Source organism: Ovis canadensis, chromosome 3 (genome assembly GCF_042477335.2).
Source record: "Ovis canadensis isolate MfBH-ARS-UI-01 breed Bighorn chromosome 3, ARS-UI_OviCan_v2, whole genome shotgun sequence".
In the NCBI taxonomy this organism is placed as follows: domain Eukaryota; kingdom Metazoa; phylum Chordata; class Mammalia; order Artiodactyla; family Bovidae; genus Ovis; species Ovis canadensis.
In genome coordinates this window covers 10848575-10872854 of record NC_091247.1, presented here as the reverse complement: position 1 = coordinate 10872854, position 24280 = coordinate 10848575, and the positions used below count along the sequence as shown (strand labels likewise).

Below are 24280 nucleotides of genomic sequence, written 5' to 3'. Positions count from 1 at the left end.
ACAGTATTTCAAACCTTATTTCAAAAGCAAAACCCAGGGTTTAAGACATCAAAATCGTCCAACAGTTCTAGACATCCAGATGGAGTAGGAGCTGATGCAGGCTGCATATTAGAGATGTGCTCTTGATCCAGGCTTTTTAGGATCACACTCGAATAAACACATTTAAAATAGTGAGATTTTTCAGGAAAAAGCATTAACCGAGAAAAAGCTAGCCAAGAGCATATCAGAAAAATGAGGAAAGGGGAGTAATTGGCAATTAAAAGTAGACAGTTCTCACTAGAGCCTAGGACATTTTATTAGAAACCAAGTATATCATCGGCAAATAAAAATAGTTATTACCCCCATTAATACAACATAAGGGATTTTACATTCAGCCTAGACACAGGGAGTAACAGAGCCTCCTGCCTACAAATCTGTGACTTGCAAGTATTTTCCACCACATGATTACTCTAAATAGTACATAGCCCTTTTTATTAGAGGGATCCAAATATTCCTTTTAGGCTTACAAAGTCCAATACATTCACTCTCTCTTCCCTTTACATGTCTAATATTAAAAACTTTTTTCATGCAAAAAGCCATTATTCGGTTGAAGAGAAAAAAATCAGGCAAAACAGAGATGGCAGTTAAGGAATGGACAGAAATATTGGCACATGCCCAACTAGTGACAAACGAATGCAGTACACCATGACTTAAAAATAAAAGTCACATTACATGGATAACTAAAACAACTACATCGATCTAAGCTAAGCAGTGTCAAATGTGAAGGGCTGAGGGTTACTGATTTTATTGGTACAACTTAAAAGCAGATGAGAGCAAGCACTTAAATACAATTTATGGTAACAGAAAAAAAAAAAAATACTGCAGAGAGCTGTCCAAGACCACACCAAGTTGTCTGCATCATTCATTTCCAGTGTTTCACAATTAGTAAAATACATAGCTACATATCCCTGTAAGATAAAAAATACCTTTCCCCCTGAATTACACTGGGGTCAGGGCAGTAACACAAAGCTACTGACCCAACAGTTCAAGTGTTTGCAGCAAATGTCTTAGTCACTTCTTTCTTGCAGCTATACAATTAAAAACTATACAAGGAGCTATGTGGTTAAGGGGGTCAAAATTAACACAGTATTGTGCTCATTTAATAAAGGAAAAGCCCTGATGAAAAATTATGTGCCAAGAAGCTTAGACTATAAAGACTTTTATTGCATTTTTAGGTAACCTGGAAGTTCTTATCCTGAATGGGAAAAAGTTGGTTTTCAAAACTACCTGAACAGATGCTAAAGTGCTTTATTAATTGGCTGGCTTCACAAAGATTTCCTGGAATGACAAAAAATTAATTATAGTAGTAAATGGATACCAACTATTTCACAAAATGGTGAATTCTAGCATCATTTATGACCAAAGTCATAAGAGACACTGGAACACTTGTCCTTATTAAGCGGACAGTTGCGTATCAAGAACCGATCATCACAACCCTTTGGATATTCAAATTACTTACACAAAGCCAAAACATGGTATCACAGACCTTTACAAAAAGGACAATTTGGGTATTTTTTCTACACTTTAAAAAATCTGCTTCAGAGTACAGTCCACAAATACAAGAGTCCTGACTTTTCAACCTTTCCAGTTGCAGTTAAAAAAATGAACACTTTCTAAAAGTTAAGGTCAAGTGTTACAGCAAGAAAAGAATGATTCCCATTGAAAAGTACATATATTTTACTTAATGATACTCATGATAGACTGTAAACTGGATTGATCACATTCTACTCAACTGGTATCAAATGAACACATCAATATTACAAGTATTAAATGTTTTTCTATTACTAGAGAGGATATAAACCAAAACATTAATATGGCAGTTATTTATTTAGGCACAGTTTAGTGATTTTTTAAAAATAAATAGTACTGAATTTCAGTTGAAGTTTTAAACTTAATAGCCAAAGGGTCAAGAACTCTGATTAGGAAAAAAGAAAGAATAACTTTAAGCTAACAACGTATGCTGTTTAAAATTTCTAACACTTTAACCTATCTGAGTTTTTTTTAGGATTACTTTATTAAAAAATACAAGGAATCTGGAAAAAGATCAATACAATTACCATAATGTACAAAGTCATAAGCTATAGCAGTTTTAAAACTAAAATTTAAAAACACAACAAAGGGCAGCCCTTTAGACCAATTTATTTTATATCCATTTAAAATATCATCCAACAAAGGACAATGAAGTTTACAGCTGGGACGGTATACATAACTCGAGTCATTTGCAGTCCATCGTGCCCACTGGATAACAACTTTGCTGCTGAAATTTCTTAAAACTTACCAAACTAAAACAGAAGACTGAATAATACAAAAGGAAGAGTATTTCAGAGCAGTCTGTTCTGTCAATTGGCTTTTTAAAAAAGGAAACACATTCTGTTTCCCTCAGACCGGTAAATAAGCAAGAGCTACATGCAGCAGTGTGAGTATTAAGACATTTCTCAAGTCTTCTCAAGTGAGTCCAAGGCGGGGATGGGACGGGGGAGAAAACTGATAGAAAAACGTTGCTATAAACACCATAACAAACAATAAATTTAGATAATTTAAAATTAAAAAAAAAAGGCAAGAGGCAGCATTTCAGCAGCAAAGTGCTCAATAAAAAGTATATTGTAGAGGGTAATACACAAAAGTTGGGGTGAGAAGAGGGCAGAAAAATGGGTCAGCAGGATGGGGCGAAGGCCTCAAAGAAAATACGGCGTCGTCGTTCTGGGAGGAATAACACGTTCTGAATCTGGAACTGCCCGGAATAACTTTGGTTCTCTTGTATTTACATCTTTGAAGACCATGATTGAAGCAATATTTCCACAACGATAGCAGTAATTAGGAGCAGACCATACTGTTACCAGCTTCTCATCAAACATAAACTTATAGCCTTCATGCACTAACTGATGTGCTCTGCAGATGAGTTTTAGGTTGTTGATATGAACAAACTGCAATTTAGAAAGGTTCCGTTAAGTACCCAGCACATTTTAAAAGAAATCAACCTACACATATAAGAAAATAAGCATTTGAGTAAAGTATAAATCCTGTATCTACTAAAACTCTCATGATAATAGAACCCATTCTACTGTTATTCCCCACTAACTTCCGTAAGTTAGCCACTTTGGCCTGAGTTATAGAAATAATCACATAATTAGACACAAGTTTCTGAAAGAAAAGCATTCTTTAAGTACAATCAGATATGAAGCACAGTTTTTTACGGTTTAATAATAAATATATTACTATCAGTCTGCATCCCAGGTGGCGCTAGTGCCAAAGAATCTGCCTGCCAATGCAGGAAACACAAGGTACATGGGATCAGGAAGATGCCCTGGAGGAGGAAAATGGCAACCCACTCCAGTAATCTTGTCTGGGAAATCTCATGGACAGAGGAGCCGGCAAGCTTCAGTCCATGGGGTTACAAAGAGTAGAACACGACTGAGCACACACACATATTACTATCAATATCGATCATTTACTGAGGCTTCAGTATGGCTCTTAAATTTCAAAAAAGATTTATTATCCTTCTCTTGCAACTGAAAGAAACAGAGGCTTAGACAGGATAAATCTAGCTCTCTGACTCCACTACGCTGGATCAGTTCACCCTGTGTATGTGTGTGTATTTTTAAATGAAAATAGTTGAACCTCAAAAAATCTGCCTATTCTCAATAAACACACATATCAAATCATTATGTTGTATACATAACTAATACAATGTTATATGTCAATTATATCTCAAAAAATATATATATACACACTAAGAAATACATATTAAAAAAGCTGCCTATCTTGCCCTTGTTATCTCATTACTTGCACTGTTTGAAAGACAAGGGAAATTTATTTTACACATAGTACCAGTGGATGCTAAAGGAGGTGCTTTTATTACATGATCTCATCTAACCTTAAGGAAAGACATATGATAAACCAGACAAGAAATCTGATATCCATAAGCACCACAGTTTCGGTAAACTAGACGAGAAGCTTGGCATCTTTAACACCCATAGTTCTTTACATATGCCATTAGCACCAACAAACCACTTTTACAAAAATGTTGGCTTTACCTCATTTGTGACCTTTGCGCCAAAAAGCCAACCTGCTCCTCGGGGACTGATTGCCCAAGTATCCACATCTTCAGGATCTGACCAAACCAGATCACAAAATGCTCCTTTATGGGGAATTTCCTGATTCCGTTCAATGGTTCGAATTTGATCCAGTGTTTTGATATCAGGAGATAAACCACCATGAACACACAAAATCTGCTCATCTATTAACTAGCAAAAAAAGATAATGAAGAGTTGAATATATAACAATAAACTCATTCATACCTAAATTCATCAATGAGTGCTAATGATAGCAATATAATTGAGATGGCAATTAGATAAACATATGCAAAGTGTTACTGGCAGAAAAATACTTAAGCTTTTTAAAAGATTTACGTAAACTTACAGCTGCTACTGTGAGCATGTCAAAAACTTTGGTACAGTATCTCCAGGCATTAGCATTTCCATATTTGGTTTGGCACTCATCTATGAGAGAAACAGAGTTCTCATTAATGAAGTTCTGAATATGCTGATAAAAATAAAGAATACAAGGGCATTCCCTGGAGATCCAGTGGTTAGGACTCAGTGTTTTCATTGCCGTGGCCTGGGTTCAATCTCTGGTTGGGAATCCTGCAAGCTGTGAGGCGTGGCCAAAAAGTAAATAAATGAAATAAAATAAACAAAGGACATATCTAACACTAGGACAACAGAGCTGGTGCTTAAACTAGGGTGGCAAGTTATGACATATTTAGCCCTGGGAGACCCTCCATGTAGTCAGGAGACTAGTAGCTAACTGGTCTAGGAAAGTGGCCCTAAGGAGCAGCTGAAATTATTGGTCAAATGCTATAATCAAGAAGAGCTAAATATTAATTTCACATAACCCAGAGCAAACATTTTTGTCTTATCATTAACACTGGGAGTAGTTCCCTGGTGGTCTGGTGGTTAGGACTCCTTGTTTTCACTGCTAAGGGTGCAATTTTGATCCCTGGTCAGAGAACTGGGTCCTACAGGCCATGTGGCATGGTAAAATAAATAAACTTTTAAAAAATTCTGGGCAATCCCATCAAACACAGTAACATATTTAACGTGACTACATTACGCTAGCAGGATAACCAAACACATTAGAGGACCCTTAATCACAAGAACATGGGTAATCCCCTTTCCAACATTTCTCTGACCTACGTTGTCTCTCCTGAGACTTTCTGCAGATTGTGCAACTACACACTTGAGTTCTAGTAAGTACCCTGGTAGTTATCACTAGGTCTTCTATATTCTCAGCGGAACATTCTCTGCTATCTACAACAGTTAATAGAGTATATTAATCTCTTCTCTCAGTTAATACCAAGGAAGCTATGCTCTTTGGTTTCTTAATTTTGAAAAAAAAAACACATATCACTATTGACACTGTGGGGTACTGTCAACCCTCATAATTTTCTAAATTGTATCTCTACGTGAGGCAGGATCCTTATGTAAACGTCTCAGGAGACATCTCTAACACTGAGCACAGTTTACCAGTAGGAATCAACTTGTCAATTTTTCACCCTGACACATAAGCAAAGCACTTGGTTCATAATAACTGCTAACTACAACCATGTTTATCAGGATGAACTGAAGGCCCAAGATAACAGCTATATGTGGACATTTTTACTTTAAAGTCAGTATGAAGTTCCATGATGACTACGTCTATCTTCCTCCTGAGGAGCAGACAGGCTTCCTCTTACTAAACAAAACCATCTCTGAGCACCAGAGCACAGCCTGGGATCAAAACCATCCAGTACATTATGTTGTGCAGCCGTCATTTTCTTCAGTCAAGGCATCATGATTAAAATGTCCTCCTTCCTCTCCCCTTGTTATTCCTTTTGCCCTACAGTGATAATGCTGGTCAATTTCTGGGGTGTAAGTATATGCATAATAGTAATCTTGGACAGCTGGAGTCAGCTGCTTTCACTGAGCTAACAACATATTATATGTTATCCAAAATAGTGATTATTTTGTAAAAGCATCAATCAGTTTTATTCCAAATGGTATTTGGCATTTTGAGAATGTAAATAAGAAGTAACTTGTAGAAAGGAGATAAACATTAGCCATCTAACTTTTCAATTTCTATTAACAAGGTTACATAAGCAACAAATTCTCAGGGAGTTCCCTGGCGGCCTAGTAGTTAGGATTCCAGGCTTTCCCTGCCACGGCCTGGATTCAACCCCTGACTGGGGAACTAAGGTTCCCCCAAGAAACAAAGGGTGACCATAAATAAATAAATAAATAACAATAAATTGTCAAAATTTCTCAGTTTAATAATTGACAATGGCTGACAAAATGAGCAGTAAGAGAGTTCAATTTATCTTTACAATGACAGAAGATAATTCAAAATATAAAGTCTAAAACTAAATGGGTATGAGATTAATATTTTTAAATCTCTCAATATTTGCCTTAATTGTGCTCAAAGAAAATTCATATTAATATCTCAACAGTTCTATCTACCTCCTTTAAAGAGCTCCAAATCTCATTTTTTAAAGCTTTCAATCATATAAAATTTTATAGAAGTAGCTATTTTGCTTTTAATGACTTGAGTTCCAGTATTCTCTGGAGGAAGTACACAGATTTACAGTACATCCATAGTGTATTACAGTGCAGCTATAAAAACAACATTAATGAAGTGAAAAAGCTGGTCACAATATTAAAAAACCAAGTATGATCACATTTTAGCTTGATGTGATGTATACATACACAGATATGTATACAAACACACACTGTATACAGAATAGGCTCTTAAACTGAGTGTGCAAAACATTCCTTTTCAGCAGATTCTAAGGCCCCACCCCAAACGGTCTACAGCAGCACCCAGCAGTCTACAACTTTAGCAAGAGCCCCCGATAATTCCAATGAGGGAAACTGAAGGCTGCATTTTGAGGCACTGATCAAGAAAGACATACACCAAAAAGTTAAAAAGGGTTCTCTCAGACTACTATATATAAAATAATAAGCTACAAGGATATACTGTACAACACAGGCAATATAGCTAACATTTCAAAATAACTTTAAAAGGAGTACAATCTATAAAAATATTGAATCACTGTGTTGCACATCTGAAACTAACATTGTAAATCAACTATATACTTTAGTAAAAAAAGAAAAACTAGAATGGTTCTCTCTACGAAGTCAGATTTTCAACTGATTGAGGGGAAAATGGAGTTAAAATGAGAGTGAAAAAAGATTATCTGTCTTTCTAATTTTACTGTTAAAAGCACATGCATGACGTACGTGGCGTTTTTTCCCCAAAGAGGAAGGTAAGACAATATTCAGAGTCAGAGAATGGAAAATCTTACCATAAAATCCATACACCTGTGTTATCTGTCTACTCTCATGATTTCCTCGCAAAAGTGTAATACGATCAGGCCATTTAGCCTTTAGTGCAAGAAGGTAAGTGAAGGTCTCCAAACTATAGTAACCTCGGTCTACAAAATCACCCTGTAAAGTAAAAATTTACAGTTACAAACAATGTAATAGCAACAATATTTTAAAAAAATTATACCAAAGTGCACAACTCAGAGACACAGTACAAAATAGCAAAATGAAGAGTCACACACTGAATTATTTGGAAACTGGGTTTTAACAAAAAATTGAAACGGAAGTAAATAAGCTATTCCAACTAAATGTTTGTGCTAGTCTTATGCTACAGAAGGCTTACAGCAACTGCTGTGCATTTCTCTCAAGGACTTCCTCTATAAAACCACTATTTTTTTAATTCTCTATTACCTACATTAATAAATGTTTGTAAAAAAAAAGTGTGAATCAAAAAACTTTAAATGAATTTCAAAAATCTTTTTAACTGTATCAAAAGAGCTGTCAATTTGAAAATAGTTCTTTTTTCTCAGAGCAAATATCATTAACAGTGTTCTACACTCAGCTTTGTATTTAACAACTGCATATAATGACATACTATCTACACTTCCCATTTATGTTCCTTGGGCCAACATCAGACCATAGGAAAACAGCTAAAAGAATAAGAAAGTAACCCAGAAATTTTCAGAAGGAAAATAACAGAACTCAAAAAAAATTAAGCAGTAACATTTTATTCCAGAAAGAAAGCAAGTATCTACCTTAATAGTAAATGTGTAAATGTGTACATTCTTCAATCCAGATTAATAACAGATGAAAATGAATGTTCAAAAAAATGACAAAATAACAGTAAATTGAAGATTTATGCTTTAAACCTGAGGTTCCAAGCTATTTTGTTTTTGCCTAACCATTACTGAAGGCTATAACCCAGTCCTACCTGCACAGCAGTTTACAAAAATAATTATTCTCAACTAAAGGACACAGGAAAATGTAGCAAAGTACTGAATCACTTTCTCACATATTTAAATAGTGACTGTCACATGGCAATGAAAGTATTATATAATCTACATGTAGTAACACAGATCTCCTCCATTTAAAATAAGTAGGTGAAAAAATATAAAATAAAGTAAGTAGTTGATATCACTGGAGTTTACATACCATAAATATGTAGTTTGTGTCAGGAACCTGACCTCCAGTTCTGAATAGTTCACAAAGGTCATAAAACTATAAAAGAAAGGCAATATATGCTGATTACAAATTCCTGTGAAGGAGTAAAATATGAAACTGAGGCCAAACTGTGTAAAGAAGCGGTGAATTAAGACTTCAAATATGTACATTCATAAAAAGAAAGAAAGCGCAAACTAAACTGCCAAGCACACAGCTTCCAAGCTTTAAAAAAAAAAAAAAAATGAAGCTCTCGGTTATCACTAAAGTCATTCCTAGCTCATCAATGTCATAGCAAACCCCTCAAATTTCTTTCATACATCTCCCCGTCTATCACTAGAGAGTTTGAAATCATGTATCAGCTACCTAACTGTTGATAAGCTAACCCAATCATCTTGTCCCTCATTCTGCACCTATTTTAGAGAGACAAAAGTTAAGGAAACAAGTGGATAAGAATTTCTTTCAAAGAATGAGTCTACATGACACTTCATAGTGTCCTACAGAACAGATAAACCTACCTTCTTATACTCTGCTTTCAGAGATGTGTACCCTTAGGCTCTACAGCTGTAGAGTCTTCTGAATAATCAGTATGTTTAAAAAAAAAAAAAAGTATATTTCATCATACTCTATTTGCCTGAAAATTTAAATGACAAAAAATGTGTGCTTGATAACTTCAGTCAACTGGATTATCCTAATCTTACTTTCTAAAGAAAATATCACAGGTTTTCTGAAAAAGAATTTTGGATTAAAGGTGTTGACTATACCAACTACTATTAATAATTTCCTTTACATCTGTTGTTCACATTTGAAAGTAAAATTTACATAGTCATATTACTTCTCACTTCCCACCTCACATACATGTATGCATGTGTGTATCACATATGCATAAACAATCACACACAATATAAGCAGTAAAAAATATATATATTTATACACACACTTGGTGTATATATGTGTATATGTAATACACACACACGTAATTTGGCCTAGTAATTCCACTTCTGTGATTATATCCCTAAAGGAGGAAAAAACAAAGGTATGTAACATAAAGAAAATGCATCACAGCACGATTTCTAATAAGAGAAGAAACAACCTTCATGAGCAACATAGGGGAATATTAGTAAGACCCAGACCTCACACAGTCATAAATAATTATTATAATGGAAACTATGTAGCAAAGTGCGACAGAACACAAAATCACACCTATAATATAACTGTACAATTTTACTATGTAAAATATTGAGTATGTACACACAAGTCTGAAAGGAAACATGTAAGTTATATAAAATAGCTGTTTCTTTTTTTACATATTCAATATAAATTTATTTATTTTAATTGGAGGCTAATTACTTTACAATATTGTATTGGTTTTGCCATACATCAACATGAATCCGCCACAGGTATACACGTGTTCCCCATCCTGAACCCCTCTCCCTCCTCTCTCCCCGTACCATCCCTCTGGGTCATCCCAGTGCACCAGCCCCAAGCATCCTGTATCCTGCATCGAACCTGGACTGGCGATTCGTTTCTTATATGATATTATACATGTTTCAATGCCATTCTCCCAAATCATCCCGCCCTCTCCCTCTTCCACAGAGTCCAAAAGACTGTTCTATACATCTGTGTCTCTTTTGCTGTCTCGCATACAGGGTTATCATTACCATCTTCCTAGATTCCATATATATGCATTAGTATACTGTATTGGTGTTTTTCTTTCTGGCTTACTTCACTCTTACTTCACATAATAGGCTCGTTTCATCCACCTCATTAGAACTGATTCAAATGTATTCTTTTTAATGGCTGAGTAATACTCCACTGTGTATATGTACCACAGCTTTCTTATCCGTTCATCTGCTGATGGACATCTAGGTTGCTTCCATGTCCTGGCTATTATAAACAGTGCTGCGATGAACACTGGGGTACACGTGTCTCTTTCAATTCTGGTTACCTCGGTGTGTATACCCAGCAGTGGGATTGCTGGGTCATATGGCAGTTCTATTTCCAGTTTTTTAAGGAATCTCAAGACTGTTTTCCATAGTGGCTGTACTAGTTTGCATTCCCACCAACAGTGTAAGAGGGTCCCCTTTTCTCCACACCAATAGCTGCTTCTTTAAAAGTACTGTAGAGGAGTCAGTGTCCTTAGACATTACTCTGGATGTCTGCAGCAACATGTTCTTGAACAAAAGCTTTGTAAGTTTCCATTTAATTTATATATATTTAATGGATGACCAAAAATTCTGCTTCAGGGACCCATAGTTTCTATTCCACACTGAAAGTTTTATCCAAAATTCTTTAATATAATAAAGAATTACTATAGTGAGTCAGAAAGAGAAATATAAATATTGTATTCTAACGCATATATATGGAATCTAGAAAACTGGTACTGAAGAATTTACTTAAACAGGGCAGCAGTGGAGAAACAGACCTAGAGAACAGACCTGTGGACTCGGGGAGAGGGGAGGCGAGGGGAGGGAGGCGAGGGGAGGGAGGCGAGGGGAAGGGAGGTGAAGCGGGGCAAGGGGAGGCAAGGGAGGTGAGCTGGGGCGAGGGGGGGTGAGGGGGAGATGGATGAAGAGAGTAACATGGAAACTTACATTACCCAATGTAAAATAGATAGCCAAGGGAATTTTCTGTATGGCTAAGAAACTCAAACAGGGCTTCTGTATCAAACTAGAGGGGTGGGATGGAGAGGGAGATGGGAGGGAAGTTCAAAAGGGAGAGGATATATGTATACCTATGGTTGATTCAGGTTGAGGTTTGACAGAAAACAACAAAATTCTGTAAACCAATTATCCTTCAATAAAAAAATTAAAAAATATCTATATAATAAAGAGTTACTAAAGACATATGGAGACAAGTAACTGTCATGCATTACTGGGAGCACATCGCATTATTTCACAAATAATTTCTACCACCTAGTGTATGTTTTTCACATCACACACGCTCTGTAAGTGCTCTTATTTTAAAACAAAATGAACCTTGAGATGTGGATTTTACCCCATTATTAGAGGCAAGGAAACAGTTGGCCAACTCAGTAGTTTTTAATTTTTCTGGTTTCAGGACTCAAGAATAGTCTTAAAAATTACAGGTCTTCAAAGGCTTTTGTTTTTACACTATATGAATCAGTATTAACCATATTAGAATTTTAAAGTGATCATTTGCTAATGTTTAAACCTCAGATATGCAGATGACACCACCATTATGGCAGAAAGTGAAGAACTAAAGAGCCTCTTGATAAAACTGAAAGAGGTGAGTGAAAAAGTTGGCTTAAAACTCAACATTCAGAAAACTAAAATCATAGCATCCAGTCCTATCACTTCATGGCAAATAAATGGGGAAACAGTGGAAACACTGGCTGACTTTATTTTTTGGGGCTCCAAAATCACTGCAGATGGTGACTGCAGCCATGAAATTAAAAGACGCTTATTCTTTGGAAGGAAAGTAATGACCAACCTAGACAGCATATTAAAAAGCAGAGACATTACACTGCCAACAAAGGTCCATCTAGTCAAAGCTATGGTTTTTCCAGTAGTCATGTATGGATGTGAGAGTTGGACTATAAAGAAAGCTGAGCACCGAAGAATTGATGTGTTTGAACTGTGGTGTTGGAGAAGACTTTTGAGAGTCCTTTGGACTGCAAGGAGATCCAACCAGTCCATCCTAAAGGAGATCAGTCCTGAGTGTTCATTGGAAGGACTGATGTTGGAGCTGGAACTCCAATACTTTGGCCACCTGATGCAAAGAGCTGACTCATTTGAAAAGACCCTGATGCTGGGAGGGATTGGGGGCAGGAGGAGAAGGGGACAACAGAGGATGAGATGGTTGGATGGCATCACTGACTCAATGGACATGGGTTTGAGTAGACTCCAGGAGATGGTGATGGACAAGGAGGCCTAGCGTGCTGTGGTTCATGGGGTCACAGAGTCAGACATGACTGAGCGACTGAACTGAACTGAACTGAAATTTATTTTAAAAATCGGGGAGGGATGAATTAGGAGTTTGGGATTAACATATACATACTACTTACAATAAAATAAACAGTAAGGACCTACTGTATAGCACAGAGAACTCTACTCAATATTCTGTAATAACCTATATGGAAACAGAATGCATATATGTATAACTGAATCACTTTGCTGTACATCTGAAACTAACATAACATTGTAAATCAACAATACCCCCAAATTAAAAATTAAATTTAAAAAATCAATTACTAAGTGGTAACATACACATATTTTTAATGAAGAATAAACTGTTTTCCAAAGCAAAACAAAACAAATTTATGAAAAGACTGGCACTGTTTTACATTTTTTTAAATCTCTTTAACACCTGGCAAAAAAAGAGCACAGCTTGGGTTCCCATAGCCTGCCTCTACAGCCAATCTGAATATTCAGTTCTGAATATTCATTGGAAGGACTGATGCTGAAGCTGAAACTCCAATACTTTGACTACCTGATGTGAAGAACTGACTCATTTGAAAAGACGCTGATGCTGGGGAAAAATTGAAGGCGGGAGGAGAAGGGGATGACAGAGGATGAAATCGTTGGATGGCATCACCAACTCAATGGACATGAGTTTGAGTAAACTCCAGGAGTTGGTGATGGACAAGGAGGCCTGATGTGCTGCAGTCCATGGGGTTGCAAAGAGTCAGACATGACTGAGCAACTGAACTGAACAGCCAATCTGTTGGGATATGCTGTTTAAAGTATACAAAGAAAATCCAGCTTCATATAGGTATGTGTTACAAAAGGGAGGAGAATTTTAATAACCTTTAGAGATAATGGTGCATATTTTTCTTCTAATACATCAAAACTGGACAACTGGTCTCTTCTCAAACTGTGTTAGATAGGTTGGTCTAACATTTTGAGTGGGTAATATACTCTGGTTATTTGGAAAATGAAAAACAGTATTTCCTTATAATCATTAAAAAAATATTTGTTAATATTATCACTCATCTCATCAGAAAAGTCTTTTAGGTATCAGAAGCTAGGAGCTTCATGGTGGTGAATTCAAATTTTCTAAAATTCCAATTATTTTCTTGAAAACTCAAATTCTGGCATCAGCAACAAATATTATCAATTGTTCCTCTTAAAGTGACTGGCTCACTTCATTCACTTTTGCAAAATAGTTGCCAAATACTCATAGTTTGTCATTCATTCTCTCAAGTAAAAATAGCATTCCATTAAAAAGAAAAAAAAAGAGGCTATTTCAGATGGAGATACAAAACTGCAAAAGTAATCTTCTTCTGAGGAAACCATTTTTCTTTGACATGCAGGAGATGTGCTTTATGCATACTTCCTACTTCATCACAGGGGCTGTTCAAAAGATGTAGCTCCTCAATGGTTAAGAGTTACTATTAATTAATATTACTAGTTCATCAAGGACATTCTTAAATGAGACTGGCATTTTATTTTACTGTAAATGCATGCATGCCAGTGAAGAATACAAGGACAGCCAGCATAGGATGGGTGACACTCCCTGGATCAGGGTGGCACCAGCAGTTTTACCCTCAGTTGACTCTGTGCCATCTTACAGATCCTCAAAGGTCCACATATCTAAAGAACTGAAGAGCTAGCTGAAGTGGCTTCTTAAACAGCTATTATGTACCCAGGCAGGAGTTAAACCAAGCTCTGTCTGCCACTGAACTCTGCAACCTCCTCACTAGATTATACTGTTTCAATACTTCCTGGCACTGTATGCATGCCAACACTTTCCATGAGTTTATTTATAGTCATAATCCAATCCTGCAATTCCAGAACTGGCCCAAGGGAAGAAAACTGTACAAGTCCCAAAAGACACATCTTACATTTGACTTTACAGACATTTAGAAGCTTCTCAAGTCCTATGCTTTCGATGAGCAATTGTTTTAAAGGGTCAAGTATAAGAGAAACACTGTTCAGTTTGGTGGCAGTCTTAACATGGACTGGGAGTTCCCTGGTGGCCTAGTGGTTAGGATTCTGAGCCTTCACAGATGTGGCCCAGGTTCAAATCCCAGTCAGGGAAGTGACAGCAGGTGGGTAAGCAAACTGTGCAGGCAAAAATAATAATAATAGTAACATGGGCTATTGGGCGCCTATATGAGTTTCAAATCTCAGCTCTGCCTTAGTAGCTATGTGAATTTAGGCTAATTCCTCAATGTTTCAGTCTCAGTCCTTCTCCACAAAATGATCCAATGTCATGGAACCCTTAAAAAAAAAAACTGACATGGAATTTATGAGAAAGCATAATTTATTTATCTCATAATTTATTAATCTCAAAACACAAGGTAAATGAAAGCAAGAGTTGTACATTTGACTGAAGGTATATATATCACAGAAGTGTAAATTTATTAATTAATTTTAGTAGTATGAAGTTGTCTCTACCTTCCAGACCTTTGACCATGACTGTAATTCATATACTGAAAAGTCTGTGGGGAATTTCCTGGTGGTCCAGTGGTTAGCACTCTGCACTTTCACTACTGATTGAATCTGAGGGCGGATTTAATCTGTGGTCTGGAACTAAGATCCCACGACCTACACAGTGCAGCCAAACACAGGTAACCCCTCAATTTTAATATTATAATCAAAGGAAAACACTGCTTGGTTTATTCCAACTTTTACAAATATGTTAAAGGCACTGCCTGTATTAATACCTTTATGTTAGCAAAATAGAAATGTTTATTATACTTTAGGAGAGAAGTTACACAGAAATCAAGAACTATGCTCCTAATGGTTTACTTTAGAGAACTAGAATTTTAACAGATCAAATATGACATAATGGGGTTTCTATTTAGAAGCTGATAACATGCAGATGTCATTTACTATAACCTCAAACATCCAGCGAACAGATTGAAAAACCCAACTCAATCACAAATAATCTATACACCTTTCTGCTCCATTAGGCAGTCATAGTTAAAGTCATGTTGGCATTCATAAATCTAATGTTGTTCACAATATATTATTATTATAATTATATACTATGTCACAATATATTAGCCCCAACTCCACTGCATGCATAAAGCAGGCTATGAGTGTTTTGTTCAGCTTTCATTACCCAGGAAAAAAAAACACACTCCACAAATACACAGTTTCCTAATCAGGCTAAACATTGACAGTAAGAGTCCAAAAATGAAGTGTACCCCTCCTCTCAATGCTCTGAAATTCTTAAAAACAAACAAAATCCCAGCAGATGAAAAGGTGAACTGTCTTTCTCATTCCATTCTAGCACAGAACTGCTGTGAAATCATGCACCAATAGCTTTTCTGAACAGTTATTCTCATCCCCACTAAGGAAATGATGAATTTTCAATAAAATATGACATTAAGTGAACAGTATGAATACAACAGCAATGCGCAGAATGAACAGAAAATTAGTGCCCCAAACCAAAGCATCTCCTATCAACCATAAAAAACTATGAGCAGTCAGTCTGTAGTTATTTTCTATCTCCTCCTGTCCACAGAACAATAATGCTTCACTCAGTTCACTTCCTAAGTGTGATTTCAACAAATTCCATGAATAATTTGACTACTGCTTTTATTTAGTTTAACAGTAACCAGGAATCATTAGTGTCACACAGACCAAGGCATCCTAGCCAACGACTAGCTGCCCCCCTCCCTTTTTTTTTTTAATATTTTACAGCACAAGTAGAAACACACATGGACTACGGACAGATGGTACAAAAGCTAAAACTCTGCTCATGAAATTTTACCTGTCCATGTATGTCTCCACACACTGTTACTGGTGTTGATACTGGCTGGACATTTGATTCTTCCAACAGGAGGTCACAAACGTAGTCACACAGCCGCTATAAGAAGAAAAAATAAAATGCAATCTTTTACTACAACATCAAAGCTGAAGACCAAGTGCAAAAAAGACAAGAACTAACACATGTAATAACTCAACATTCAAAAAACTAAGATCATGGCATCTGGTCCATCACTTCATGGCAAACAGATGGAGAAACAATGGAAACAATGAGAAACTTTATTTTCTTGGGCTCCAAAATCACTGCAGATGGTGACTGCAGCCTTGAAATTAAAAGATGCTTGCACCCTGGAAGAAAAGCTATGACAACTCTAGAAAGTGTATTATAAAGCAGAGACATTACTCTGCTGACAAAGGTCCATATAGTCAAAGCTATGGTTTTCCAGTAGTCATGTAGGGATGTGAGAATTGGATCATAAAGAAAGGTGAGCAGCAAAGAACTGATGCTTTTGAACTGTTGTGCTGAACAAGACTCTTGGGAGTCCCTTGGACTGCAGGGAGATCCTACCAGTCAATCCTAAAGGAAATCAATCCTGAATATTCACTGGAGGGACTGATGCTGAAGCCGAAGCTCTAGCACTTTGGCCACCTGATGTAAAGGGCCGACTTCTTAGAAAAGTCTCTGATGCTGAGAAAGATTGAAGGCAGGAGAGGGGACGACAGAGGACGAGATGGTTGGATGGCATCACCGACTCAATGGACATGAGTTTGAGCAAGTTCCAGGAGATGGTGAAGGACAGGGAGGCCTGACGTACTATAGTCTATGGGATCGCAAAGAATCAAACACGACTGAGCAACTGAACAAAATACATGTATTGTTTCACAGAAAAGGAAACTACTCTATGACGACTCTGGGATTTGATCTGTCAACTTTCACCTTCCTCTCACAATGCCTATTCCAAAATGCAAACTCCCTGGCTACACAGGTTTAGTTCAGTTCAGTTCAACTGCTCAGCTACACAGGTAACAGGTTCTAGAAGACAGACAGCTTTGCAAGGAACTGTCAGCTGATGTTTTTCACACACACACACACACACAAGTAAAAGTCAATCATTTTCAAAGAAAAAAGTTTTTATGTGCTAATTTTTTAAGTAAATTACAAACCATGCACTTAGCAAATATGATCCAGCAACTGCACTCTTGGCAATGAAAATTTATGATCACGTAAAAACCTGTACACAGAAGTCCACAGAAGCTTAATTCATGACAGCCAAACACCGGAAATAAATCAGATGTCCTTCCACAAGGACTAGTTAAGTTATAGTACATTCACACAATGGAATACTATTCAGAAATAGAAGGCAACAACTATTGACACATGGCAATCTGGATAAATTTCAAGGGAATTATGCTCAGTGGGAAAAAAAAAACACCCTACCCCCACAATGTTACATACTATATGACTCCATTTATATAACATTCTTGAAATTTAAAAATTTACAGAAATGGAGACCAAACTGGTTGACTGCCAAGGGTCTAGGAGTTAGGAGCAACAGGAGGGAAGTGGGTAGAGTTATAAAAAGGACAACACGTGGACTCCTTGGGGTGACGAAACGGTCTTAAAGGTTGTATCAGATGCATGAGGCTATAGATGTAGTACGACTGCAAAGAACTAAATATACAGGTAAGTACAAGCAAAACTGGAGAATGATGAACAAGATCGTGGGGTGTATCAATGTCAGTGTCTTGGTTGTGATATCTGTTCTGCGAGACGTTACTGCCAGGGACAACTGGATGAAGGGAGACTTCCCTGGTGGTCCAAGGGCTGGGACTCCCAGCTCTCAATGCACGGTGCAGACGCCCGGGTTTGATCCCTGGCCGGGGAACTGGATCCCACATGCTGCAACTAAGAGTTCACACGCCACAACTAAAAACCGCACAGCCAAATATATAAATAATTTTTTAAAATAACTGGAAAAAGGGTACATGGGATCTTTTGGTATTATTTCTTACAAATGCATATAAATCTATGATTATTTCAAAATAAAAAGGTTAACAAATTAATTATAAAATATAAATCTGAAATTTATATTGAAGAGTCACTCTACCTTTCAAAAACAGCTCTAAATGTCTGCATTTTAAAAATATTTGTCCTCTGAAAGCACTCAAACCAAAAGATTTCACAGAAGGAAAACAATTCTAACAACAGTTCTCTGGAGAAGGAAGGGTACAGTCTGCTGTGTAAAGAGAACTGGAGGGGAAACCTCCTTCCATATGAGACTAGTTAATACTAGTCAGAGGCTGTATTAAAATTAAAATCTCATAAAATTAGATTTTAAGAAGGTAAGCCAAGAAAGGACAATTAAACTACACAAGCATAACGAAATGATTTTAAACATTAATTATGGAACCTAAATGCTATGACTTACTTAAATGTAGCAGAGACACACTTAAACAGTTATAGCCACAATACTTTATACACAGGTAAGCACCAGAGAGCAGCCAAAATGAGAGGAAGGAGTAAGAAAAGAGGCCCCGAAAAGAAAATGAGGAGAAACCAAGCTGTTTAGAAACGTTCAAAATAAAAAGAGTCTTTCTTATTCCCAGGATAAGTTCTGACCTTCAGTTAGCACCTCAAAGGAAAGATCTTCCTTTTGGCCTGGAGTCCTTCTGGCCCTGGAGTAGCGAGCTCTTTCTTGTGCTGAATTCCCTACAAACCTCAGAGGCTTCAATAAACAGTCCTTAGTCTTGACATATAATCCATTCATTATTCATAGCAGGAAAAGATACTGATGAATATCTTCAGTTCTATCATAGTCCTTCAGTTCTATTTTGCATTTGTTAAAAAAAAAAAAACTCAGTTTTTTCTTCCCCACGTAGGGAGAATCTCAGTTCTTCCCTACTGTGCGACTCTGTCTTATAATCTTCTTTCCTAGTTACACAGAACACTCATATTTCTGACATTTCTGGTCACCAAATGTATGGAGGTTTTTTTCCTCCCTACAATATGCAATTCTCTGTAACATCAGCTGAGTATCCTACAATTTAACTCAACTCTGACACTATTTATTAGAGATAGTGTCAGATCTTACAGGTTAAGAGCTCAGACCCACAAGACTGGCCCCCTCAAATCCCCAACCAACATACATACACACACACTTCAAACACCAGCTGCAAGCCCAGGTTATATCACCTGCACTTTTAACAAACCAGCTATAGATCAGAGGCTCCAAAGACCTCCTCCGTGAGTTTGAATATTTGCTAGAGCAGCTCCCAGAAGTCAGGGAAGCACCTGCATTTATCAGCTTATTAAAGGATGTGATAAAAGGATACAAATTAACACCTAGATGGAAGAGATGTTTAGGGCAAGGTATAGGGAAAAGACGGAAACTGATCTTTTCACTATCACCTGGTTCTGCCTTTACTAGAAGGTCATGTAGTTGGAATCATACCTATGTTGCCTTTTCAGGTTGGCATCTTGCACGAAGTAATATGCAGTTAAGCTTCCTTCCCGTCTTCTCATGGCTTGATCGTTTCTTCTTAGCGCTGAATACACTCCATTGTCTCAATGTACCCCAGTGTATCCATTCATCTACTGAATGATACTTCGGCTGCTATCAAATTTGGGCAATTATGAATAATGCTGCCATAAACATCTGTGTATAGGTTTTGTGGTGGACATGTTTTCAGTCCATTTGGATAAACACCAAGGAGCATGACTGATACAACATATGGTGAGGGTGTTTAGCCTGGTAAAGTGAAAGCAAAAGTCGCTCAGTTGTGTCCGACGCTTTGTGACCTCATGGACTTTTCCATGGAATTCTCCAGGCTAGAATACTGGACTGGGTAGCCTTTCCCTTTTCCAGGGGATCTTCCCAACCCAGGAATCAAACCCAGGTCTCCCGCATTGCAGGCACATTCTTTCCCAGCTAAGCCACAAGGGAGACCAAGTATACAGGAATGGGTAGCCTATCCCTTCTCCAGCAGATCTTCCCAACCCAGGAACTGAACAGGGGTATCCTGCATTGCAGGTAGATTCTTTACCAACTGAGCTATCAGTGAAGCCCAAGTGACAAAAGATCTTCCAAATGGCTCAAGTCTGCATCCCCATCAACAACTAGCGACAGCTTCTGCTTTTGCCAGTGTTGTCAGTGTCACAGGTGTGTAGGAGTTACAACCCTGTTATTTTAATTTGCATTTCCCTAAAGACGTCCTGGAAAGTGAAGTCAAGTGGGTCTTAGGAAGCATCACTTCAAGAAAAGCTAGTGAAAGTGATAAAATTCCAGTTGAGCTATTTCAAATCCTGAAAGATGATGCTGTGAAAGTGCTGCACTCAATATGCCAGCAAATTTGGAAAACTCAGCAGTGGCCACAGGACTGGAAAAGGTCAGTTTTCATTCCAATCCCAAAGAAAGGCAATGCCAAAGAATGCTCAAACTACCACACAATTGCACTCATCTCACACGCTAGTAAAGTAATGCTCAAAATTCTCCAAGCCAGGCTTCAGCAATACATGAATTGCGAACTTCCAGACATTCAAGCTGGTTTTAGAAAAGGCAGAGGAACCAGAGATCAAATTGCCAACATCTGCTGGATCATCGAAAAAGCAAGAGAGTTCCAGAAAAACATCTATTTCTGCTTTATTGACTATGCCAAAGCCTTTGACTGCATGGATCACAATAAACTGTGGAAAATTCTGAAAGAGATGGGAATACCAGACCACCTCACCGGCCTCTTGAGAAACCTATATGCAGGTCAGGAAGCAACAGTTAGAACTGGACATGGAACAACAGACTGGTTCCAAATAGGAAAAGGAGTATGTCAAGGCTGTATAGTGTCACCCTGCTTATTTAACTTATATGCAGAGTACATCATGAGAAATGCTGGACTGGAAGAAGCACAAGCTGGAATCAAGATTGCCGGGAGAAATATCAATAACCTCAGATATGCAGATGACACCACCCTTATGGCAGAAAGTAAAGAGGAACTAAAAAGCCTCTTGATGAAAGTGAAAGAGGAGAGTGAAAAAGTTGGCTTAAAGCTCAAACATTCAGAAAATGAAGATCATGGCATCTGGTCCCATCACTTCATGGGAAATAAATGGGGAAACATTGGAAACAGTGTCAGACTTTATTTTTTTGGGCTCCAAAATCACTACAGATGGTGACTGCAGCCATGAAATTAAAAGATGTTTACTCCTTGGAAGAAAAGTTATGACCAACCTAGATAGCGTATTGAAAAGCAGGGACATTACTTTGCCAACCAAGGTCTGTCTAGTCAAGACTACAGTTTTTCCAGTGGTCATGTATGCTTGTGAAAATTGGATTGTGAAGAAAGCTGAGCGCCAAAGAATTGATGTTTTTGAACTGTGGTATTGGAGAAGACTCTTGAGAGTCCTTTGGACTGCAAGGAGACCCAACCAGTCCATTCTAAAGGAGATCAGTCCTGGGATTTCTTTGGAAGGAATGATGCTAAAGCTGAAACTCCAGTACTTTGGCCACCTCATGTGAAGAGTTGACTCACTGGAAGACTCTGATGCTAGGAGGAATTGGGGGCAGGAGGAGAAGGGGACGACAGAGGATGAGATGGCTGGATGGCATCACCGACTCGATGGACATGAGTTTGACTGAACTCCAGGAGTCGGTGATGGGACAGGGAGGCCTGGCATGCTGCAGTCCATGGGGTCGCAAAGAGTCAGACACGACTGAGCAACTGAACTGAACTGAATGACATATTCTATTGAGCATCTTTTCATATGCTTATCCGTATTCTATATATTTTCTTTGGTGAGGTACCTGTTCAGGTCTTTGACCCATTTTTAATAAGGTTTAATAGGGTTGTTTGTTTTCATACTGTTGAATTTATCAGATACGTCTTTCACAAATATATTCTCTCAGTTCATGGCTTACGTTCTCATTCTCTTGACAGTGTCTTTTGCAAACCAAAGTTTTGATTTTAGAAAGCCCAATGCTTCTCAATTATGTTTTCCTAAGTAGATTGTTTTGATTTGTTTGGGTTTGGTTTGAGTGATGAGGAACCAGGAATTTGAGGGGTCTTTTTAACAACTTCATTGAGATAAAAATCACATATCATAAAATTTGCCCCTTTATTGTGTAAAATTCAATGGTTTTTAGCATATTCGCTGTTGAGCAACCATCATCATAATCAATTTTAGAATATTTTGATCACCCCAAAAAGATCACTAATGTACTCAATAGCATCCATCTCCCAATTCCCATAACCTCATCTGCTGTGTCTACGGACTGGCTTCCTTCACTTAATATATGTTTTTAAAGTTCAGCCACATTGTAACACGCATTATTTCTTTGTTCTTTTTTATAGCTGAATAATATTCCATTGTATGTGTTTATCACATTTTGCTATCAATCCATCAGCTGCTGGACATGTGGGTTGTTGCCACTATTTGGCTGTAAGAACTTGATTTTGACACAATAAGTCTGTGATGCCTATGAGACTTCAAGGTACCTAAGACATGCTTTAAACAGCTGATCAAATGAGTCCTGTTTTCAAGGAAAAGTATCCAAACTAGAGAGACCAACCTGGAGACTGTGAGAAAATATACAGTTCAAGTATAGAAGAAACAACCTAAAGTGGCTGCTTATAAACAGAGAAAAGGGTAAGTTCAAAAAAACAGGAGTCCTAACACCTCCCATAGAAGTCAGTGGGGGGGAACCAGCAAAAGAGACTATTTGATGAGGTACAAAGGAAACCATGCGAGTGTGGTATTATGGAAGTTCTATGAGGAAAACACTTCAAAAGCGGAGTGATCAACTATGTTCAGCGCTGATGGAAGGTCAAATTTTGAAGAAACACAGTAGGGCCAAGAGGGAAAACTCCTTTATTCCTAAATCAACAAGTATCACTCAGAGAATATCATACACAAGTAATACCATGGCACAGTTCAGAGGTTAAGGGCACACTCTACTTCTTACTCCTTGTTACTTAGCTCACTGTCTGTTACTTAGCTGCATAACCCTGCTAAGTTACTTGATCTCTCTGTACCTCAGTTTCCTTGTCCACAAAACAGAAATACCAACCAGGGGATATTCTAAGGATTAAATAAGGCAGTGCATGCAAAAAACACTATGGAGCTTTACATACACAGAGTCATATACAAAACCCACTACATAAAAGCATACACTGAATTATCAAGTATGCTGCTGCTGCTGCTGCTAAGTCACTTCAGTCGTGTCCGACTCTGTGCGACCCCATAGATGGCAGCCCACCAGGCTTCCCCATCCTTGGGATTCTCTAGGCAAGAACACTGGAGTGGGTTGCCATTTCCTTCTCCAATGCATGAAAGTGAAAAGTCAAAGCGAAGTCGCTCAGTCGTGTTAGAAGAATATATATCAAACCCCAAACAGCAGTTGCTGGAGATGCTAAACAAAAGGAACTCCACCTTCATCTTTATTAATTTCACTTTTTAAAAAAGCCTGAAAGGGACTTTCCTAGTGGTCCAGTGGCTGACTCCATGCTCCCAACGTGGTAGGCCCAGGTTTGATTCCTGGTCAGGGAACTAGATCCCACATGCCGCAACTAGGAGTCTGCATGCCGCAACTAAAGAAGTACTGGCGTGCTGCAACTAAGACCTGGCGCAGCTAAATAAATAAAATAAATATTTTTTTAAAAAGGATAAAAAAATTTAAAAAGCATGAAAAAATTTTATTCTTGGTGGAAGGAAACAGGTATATTTTAGGTTATCCTTCATATTTTCCTGTGGATACTGCATTTCTTGAAACCAGAAAACAGCCTTAATTGAAAAAATGCAGAATAACATATATGCTACCTCCTTTATTAAAGCAAAAATATATATAGTATACACATACATAAATACACACACTTGCTTATATTTACTTGTCATGCCTAAACTGTTATTTCTGAAAGGATCCATAAGAATCCTAATACTGGCTATCCAATATGAGGAAGGGAACTGGGTGACTGGGTGGTAGGAGGCAAGAATGGGAGAATGATGTAACTTTTATATAGTCTTTTACACTGTTTAAGTTTGGAACCATATGAATT

At 37.6% G+C, this 24280-nt stretch overlaps 1 protein-coding gene across 1 annotated transcript in view; it reads right to left on the bottom strand.

The window, feature by feature from the left end:
* Positions 1-273: 273 nt before the first annotated feature.
* Positions 274-24280, bottom strand: part of PPP6C (protein phosphatase 6 catalytic subunit) — a 38738-nt gene continuing 14731 nt past the window's right edge. Inside the window, exons 2-7 of the mRNA XM_069582420.1 lie at positions 16242-16337; positions 8550-8615; positions 7379-7520; positions 4459-4538; positions 4074-4283; positions 274-2963 (exon numbers count right to left, since the gene is read on the bottom strand). Of these exons, the coding sequence (XP_069438521.1) occupies positions 2715-2963; positions 4074-4283; positions 4459-4538; positions 7379-7520; positions 8550-8615; positions 16242-16337 (843 nt within the window). The 3' untranslated portion in view covers positions 274-2714. The remainder of the gene's footprint in view (positions 2964-4073; positions 4284-4458; positions 4539-7378; positions 7521-8549; positions 8616-16241; positions 16338-24280) is intronic.